Here is a 7,500-nt window from a genome sequence, read left to right as displayed (position 1 = left end):
AACATGGCCGTTCTGACGTCAGATGCAAACCAGCAGTACAATGGGAACAGATAGCATTGAATTAAGTCAAAGGCTACCTTTTTTTAATGGCCATATTGAAAGGTTTGGTAATGCAAAAGTTACGCATATAGAATTCAACGATGTTTGGTGTTGATACGGCACCATATGGTTCAGACTCAATTCTAAAAAGCGCCACGGCCTTGGATTAAGTTCGCGATTGGTTCGGACTAGGTTCCTAGAACCGACTCAGACATTGCTTCTGATTCAGGTTCGTTTCCCGGAAGCGAAACGTACTCGGGTTTAAATCGATACTGGTTCGGGCTCGAAAACGGAACCCGCACTGACTTCGATTTGGGTTGGGTTGAGTTTTCGGCAGTTTCGGGCTCGACTGGATTCTTACCTTCTCAGAGGAAAAAAAAGCGAAATAAATGTTCCCTGTAGAATACACTGTATCATCCACATAACTTTATTACTTTTCTTCTTTTCTTCAATTGAAAGGCAAAGAATACCATAGTCTGGAAGAGGTAACCGAAGCTCTCTTGAAAAGAGAAGTCCAAGGTATTCTAGTGGATGCATATTCGGCTGGTCTCAGAAATGACCTCTTTAGCAAGTTTGAAGTCAGCGAAATTGTTGATTACAAAACTGCCTACGGAATCGTGCTCAGTCCCCGCTCGACTTCTCTTCGCAAGTGTTTCCATCGCTACTTACAGTCACACAGAGCGGAGCTCTTTAAGATGATAAAGAGCAAGGTCAGGCCTATCCAGGTATGTCTTCTATTTTTTTTTTCAATTTTCAATCTCAAATATTGCCCTTCTAGTGTTTTAATTGGCTCACGTGACCAGCATCTATATTGGATGATTGAAAAACGCGTGGCGGAAAGTTAAAATTCCAAGTAAACCAAACGTTAAGAATTTATCGAGATGTAATAGAACGATTATTCCCGCAGTCGCGCTTGTTGGATACGACATTGGTTATATTAGATTATTATAGTCCATTCAGATTCACAGATGTCCAGAAATGCACATAATTAGATGCATTCCGATTTCAATAAGCGTCACGAAGTGTCCCCTTGCTCTTCTGTCCAACTTTAACATCACTCATGTCACGGAATACGGACAAAAAATGTCACAAAGTGTCCCCCAAATGCTGCTCTTTAAGTAAAGATTAACTGCTGCATTTACCCTAAGCTAAAAATAAGGCTAACCTTTATCCTTACCTTGTTGCTGAATAGATAGCAATTGCCTAGACTTAACGCGACACTTCGTGTCGGATGTCAAAATTGGACGTGCATCTAATTTGGTGCATTTATGGACATAAGCCCAAGCGTCATAACGCGTCAGCAATAAAGCGAGCTGAAAACATTTTTTAGCTCTGAGAAAGAATGGCCGGCAAAAGCCGTTTTCCGTTTTAGAGGAATTGACCGAGGCAAATAAATAAAATCAACATGGAAGAGTTGTTGATCCTGGAGTTTTTCATGAAACAATTATTCTACTCGGGCTTGCTGGATATAAAATGATTACAGCCAACTCGGCGCTACGCGCCTCGCTGGTTATCCATTACGTCATATCTAAAGGACGGTGTCTTCTACTTCAAAGGTATGTTTTGCACGGTGTATAAATATGCGGGAAAAGAAGATCTTAACATGTGTTACTGAAATCCAAAAAGAAAATTGGGGGTAACCGCGCATTTTTCAAAGATAATTAATCAACAAAAATTGTAAAAAGCTTAAAAATACAACGCAATGTATGCCGTTCTTTTCCAAATTGAAGCTTAATTATCTCTGAAAAATGTCTGGTTATCCCTAATTTTGTTTTAGGATAGCAAGAGCACTTGCCAAGTTCTGCTTTCTCTGCATGGTTTTAAACCGCGCAAAAATATCCCTGTATTAGTGAGCATCACCATAGAAACCCGAGTATCTCGAGATGCGCAGAACGTGTATGCAATAACAATAAAGTTATGATCCTCACAGTTATGAGCGCAATTTTAGCAATTGAAGTCCTGAATTTTTCAGGCTTCTCTACGAAATTGCTAAAATTGCCTTCATAACTGCCGTCATTAAATTCTTCATTGATTCCCAGACCTCCAGTTGGGTGTGACATGGTAAGAAGAAGTTGGTAACGCCGAATTTTCTTAAACCAATATCATATCCCAGCAATCACAAAATAATGGAATATTTTTTAAATTAAGTTTCATTAGACTGCAAATTGTTTCAATTTTACAAAATGACCGTAAGTTGTTTTAATCTTACCATCTAGCGCAATCAGTTCCCATATAAGGAAACTGCAGTGGGTATGTACAGAAAATCGTATGAATGCAAGAGCACTTCGTGATGTCTGGGCACGAAAGTTGTTTTGAAAGTTCTCAAAATTGTACGAGCAGTGGGCGAGTGCAATTTGAGAACTTTCAGAACATCACGAATGACCATAAATGGGCCTTATTCACGCGGCGGCCATATTGGCCATAGACAGTAGATTTCGTACCCCGACCCCAGCCTCGAGTAGCATTCTTTAATTTTCTAATTACTCAATCGCTGTGTTTCCCTAGCAACTTCCGTGTTGCACTCCGTAACCTATTTATACATCCATCATTGACCAATCAGAAACGCGATATTGTATTGAGCATATAATAACTTATAACCGAGGTTGAGTGTTGTTTTTAAAGTTTTAAGAAGTTTTTACCAAAAGTATAGACCTCTTTTATAATGGCGGCCAAATGAAATATTTTTCTGTTTTAATGCTAATAAGCCCTTCTAGCCTCGCTATGAACACGAAATTTCAAAAGAATTTTTGTTTCAAAACGAGGGCAGTAGGTCTAAAAAATATAAAGAAAAAAAAATGTAAAAGTGGTCGCCATTTATGAAAGTGAGCTATAACTTAAAAGGGAAAAGATCGTTTTGAGGCATTTCAATCATTTATGACTTGCTTTTGAATTCATGAACGATCCATTTATTTGATCAATTTTCGTTCCAGACCTCTAATTCTACCGACAAGGAAGAGGTCGCCTCCGGCGGTTTGTTTGATAGCTCTTCGGAAGAGTTTCGTAAGGCTTTGCGATACGCAAGTATAAGCCTCGGAGTGGCCCTATTTTTCTCGCTGATGTATGAAGTTATACGTCGCATACGATCAAGAGAGAAAGTGCATCAGAAAGGTAAGGAATGTTTTTGCTTGTACAATGCACTCGACCCTCCCATTGCGCTGGGAAAAATTCTAAAAAAACAGTGCTTCAAAACTGGCAAAAAAAGCACTCAAACGTTGCTCGAATTTTCAAAATAGTGTTCAAAAGTCGTTCAAAGTTTTAAAACATTCCCTTGGAGAATTCATCAGTATGACTATTTTTTTACCAAACGGGCCTACCGTTGGTTACATAATTATGTTCCGCGCACCGGTGGCTCAGGCTAGTTGAGCGTCGGGCTACAATGCGGGAGGTCGCGAGTTCGATTCCGGCCGGACCAAAACTCAGGGTCTTAAACCAACTGAGGAGAAACTGCTGCCTTTGTAGTTACATCCGCAAATGGTTAGACTTTCAAGTCTTCTCGGATAAGGACTGTAAACCGTAGCCCCAGTCTCACAACCCTTTTTGTTCAAAAAACTCCGTGGGACGTTAAAGATCCTCGGGGAAGACTCCCATATACACTGGGGAGGGATTCTTGTCGAAATTTTTAAATTAACCCCCTAAAGGAGACCAATCTGGGCGTGGCCCAGACTTCTTTTGACCCCTAAAATAAATATACACATTTATATTTCTTCGGGCGCAACCCTAAGGGAGACCTTCACGGCTAAATATGATGGCGTTTTGCCCAGAACACCTTAAGTGAGACCAATATCCGAAATTTACACCCCTAAGCGAGACGACAAGCATCCCTCCCCTTTTTATATGGGAGTCCCCCCTTCCCCCCCCCCCCCCCCAATCCCTTTCCCGGGGATAAAGATGCCACACACTGATCGAAAAGAGCAGGACACGGAGTTCCAGTGTTATTGGCGGGCTCCTATTGAGGACCACAAGTTCATTAGTCTATGGGAATCACGTGCTACCCCGGACTCCCGTGTAAAGGACTCCCGTGTAAAACGTTAACAGTGGTTTTTTTAGCAAAAAATACCTTGGTAATATGTGTTTTGAAGACTGCATTGCAAAGCAGTTTGTGAAGTAAAATCTAGAATAGACCATTGCCTGTGGGTCCAAATTAATTGCTGCTAGTTTTGATGACTTTGCGCGTCTTGCCCGGCAGATAAGAAGCGAAAATTTGCGGTAAGAATCGTCAGACATGTTTGCTTTCTGTGGAGAGATCAATATCGTAGACTAAAAACATTTGAGTTTAGGTGCACTTTAAGTTTAATATATTTTTGATTTCCAGTAAATTTCAAGGAAATTCTACAAAAAGAAATGAACATGCTAGTGGAGGAGTTTTTTCAGCGCATGCGCAAAATAAAAGAGGCCCTAGGAGAGAAGCACAGGAGGCAAATAATACGATTTTGGAAACTGAGAAGAAAGACATCTTTCGAAGCACGTTGGCTGAGAATCTCTCAAGTAACTCCAATACACTCCAAAGAAGTGACGGTTACTGAACTAACTTGAAAGAGAGCCTATAAGTGGCCGTCGCCGTAGTGGGTCTTTAAGTCCCTAATATAAACTTGGGCGCTTTGCAACCATTTCGCGTTGCTCGGTGTGTAAACTGCATAGCTATTATCCAGGAAATAGCCAAAAAAATTAGTTATTTCATGTCGTTATTAGGAAGAAATCCTTCTCGTCGAAGTCGTTGGGCAAGGGTTACTGTTAGCATTAATTCCGCGTAGTTCTTTAGTGCACGGTTCTTATGTTCAATAGCTCCGTCCAAACTATTCATACAGCTTGGTAACCTACCTGGGCTGGTTACCAGGAAAGTACGCCTTTTCACGGTAAAATTTCAGATATAATGGAAAGATAAAGCATCGCATTTACGTGAAACGGAAAACGGAAAACGCGAAACGGTGTGGTGCTGCTTGTCATAAACCACATTAAAATTAATTCTACCTCGTCTCTCTCTTATGAAAAGTTACTTGACACCTGCTGCTAACACGCAAGAAATAAACTCATATCAAATGAATTTCTTCAATTTTTGGCAAAACGCAAATTTTAGTCCGACGTTTGCCGTTTATCGTAAACGTGATGTTCAATCTCTCTAAGATCTCTGTACCCATACGGACGACATTAGACAGCAATGACCAGAACCAGGTTGCTGACCAGCGGTTTTCGTTAAAGCATTGGTTTGCTGGGGGTGGTCAGTCTCGCGGGCTCAGAAAACCTGGTTGGGGTCATTGTTATTTTAGGATTTTCTACCCATACAGATCTTGAATAGACCTCTTTACAATTGTTACCTGGCCTTTAAATGAAAGTGAGGCTGGTGTTGACCTTGTTATGATACAGACCTCCCTCCTTTTCTTATGTTAATGATGTTGTTGCAGAATTTACAGAAGAAAAGCAGTGAGGTTTCTATCAAAACAAGGTCAACATAGGCCTCACGTTCATTTAAGGCCAGGTAACTAAACACACAACTGCAAGATGGGCTATTGGTAAGGGCTGTATAATCGTTGCTTTTGATTTTTTATGCATTTGTGTTTAAACCAAGTTTACTGCACTGCTAGAATACAGGAAATAGTATGAAAAATGAAAAATAGGGTTAGACACTCGCCCCAGCTATATCAATTAGCGAATGATTGGACAACACTGTTTGCTTCATTTTCAAAATGGCGTTGTTTACCTTGAAAAGATCCATTTTGTAATCTTTATCAACTGATGAAGTTTTCACCTCCTCGCCCAAGGTAAAAGAGAGCTATGGCATCAAAGACAACGCTAACGAAAACATCAGTTGAAAACACTCATTTGGGCGAATGTGACTATTTTGGGAGCACTTTATCTTGTTCGCGTTGTACAATGTTGGAGAGGAAATCTTTTCGGCGTTTCGTCGCAGTAAGAGATTGACTGTTGAATGCTTACGCAAATGCATTTTCGTTGTTTTTGTGCGAAGCACGCGAAAGAAATGTACCAAACTCCATACCGCACGTTCAGCACAAGTTTTTACTAATTAAGTTTCACAAGGCGTTAAAACTTCCCGGAAAGCGCAAAACAGGCTAACGTACAAGGCATGCCATGTAGTCCGATCAAAAAAGCCGGCGTGAAGATTTCGGGATGATCACACGAAAAGATCCGTTATTTATCGATTATAGAAGAAGACGCATGATTTTTGATACGAATGTAGTTCTTAGGCGAATGCAAATCTATTCATATACATGCAGTAGAAGTAGAAGTAGAGTAGAGTAGAGTAGAGTACAGTAGAAGATAGTACAAACAAGATTGTTATACTTCCCAAATCAATTACGTTTTCCGATTGAAGGAGAACGTGTCACATGTCATGGGTCAAAACTCGCTAACTTCCCAGGAAAACAACAACTTCAACTTTCGACTCGCACGTAATCAGGAGGTACACCTTTGAAACAGCAGCAAATTCCGTGTAAGAATCCGTGTATTGTTCTCTTAGTACATCCAGGAAACGTTTTCGCTCCATCCACACAAATTCGTTGTCGTTTGAAAATGCTCGTTTTTCGATGCGTTAATAGGAAGTTAAATAAAGCAAGGACAAATAGGCAGCGTCCGGCAACGAAAACGTCACTCCAAAATATAACATAGCGCTATCGAAAGTATTTCGAGATTATTCCGTCTTGTTCACCTTGTACAATACGGGCGAACTATCCTGTAACTGGATGGATACGAACGGTTTTAAAGGAACATAGAAAATTAATGGTTTAATCAATTTTTGTTTTGTGGAGTATGGCAAAGAAATGCACGGAAATTCGTGCTGCACGTGCAGCACGATTATTTTTGCTTTTTTAACCAGTAACGTTCCTGCTTTGTGACGCTGGCGTTTTCGAAGCCGTAGTCGTTGTTTAAACTTCCTTCGGGCAAAATCGAGCTTAGTGTAACGATCTCTAAATACAACTGAGGATTGAACAAGTGTGCTTTGGGGACGCACTGGGTTTCGTTTTCTTTGAATCATTATTTTGCAAACTTTTAAATAGCTTACGAGCATCACATATTCGTGAACGGGTGGACCCCACTGGAACAAGTTACATGGAACGGGAACAATCACAAAAAGATCAGTGACGGGGGATTGCATTAAAAATATCGGATTCATTTAATTCCCCAAAGGAGCCATATTCAGACTTGGATCTACTTTTTTAAATACATAATAAACACAATTTAGATAGCGAGAATTTACAGCGTCATTGCTATCTATTATGTTAAGGAATTACCCATAAACAAATAATCCAAGAATTATTATAAATCTTTGGTTCATTTAGCTATAAAAGATACCTAAAATAGTAAAAAATATGGGACTAACATCCGTCCATAGTGGGTTACGCCGGTGACACACGGTTCAACATTTGTTGATCAACAGATGTTGAACAATGTGTCATGACATGTCGAATGTTGAAATATGCCATTCAACACGTTGAACGTTGTTGAACG

At 40.2% G+C, this 7,500-nt stretch overlaps 1 protein-coding gene across 1 annotated transcript in view; it reads left to right on the top strand.

The window, feature by feature from the left end:
* Positions 1-7,238, top strand: part of LOC138049970 (protein sidekick-2-like) — a 57,306-nt gene extending 50,068 nt beyond the window's left edge. Inside the window, exons 14-16 of the mRNA XM_068896460.1 lie at positions 499-764; positions 2,970-3,147; positions 4,352-7,238. Coding sequence (XP_068752561.1) covers positions 499-764; positions 2,970-3,147; positions 4,352-4,572 — 665 coding nt within the window. The 3' untranslated portion in view covers positions 4,573-7,238. The remainder of the gene's footprint in view (positions 1-498; positions 765-2,969; positions 3,148-4,351) is intronic.
* Positions 7,239-7,500: the final 262 nt, after the last annotated feature.

The sequence above is a fragment of the Montipora capricornis genome, chromosome 5 (assembly GCF_036669925.1).
Source record: "Montipora capricornis isolate CH-2021 chromosome 5, ASM3666992v2, whole genome shotgun sequence".
NCBI lineage: Eukaryota > Metazoa > Cnidaria > Anthozoa > Scleractinia > Acroporidae > Montipora > Montipora capricornis.
This window is presented reverse-complemented; position numbering and strand designations above follow the sequence as displayed.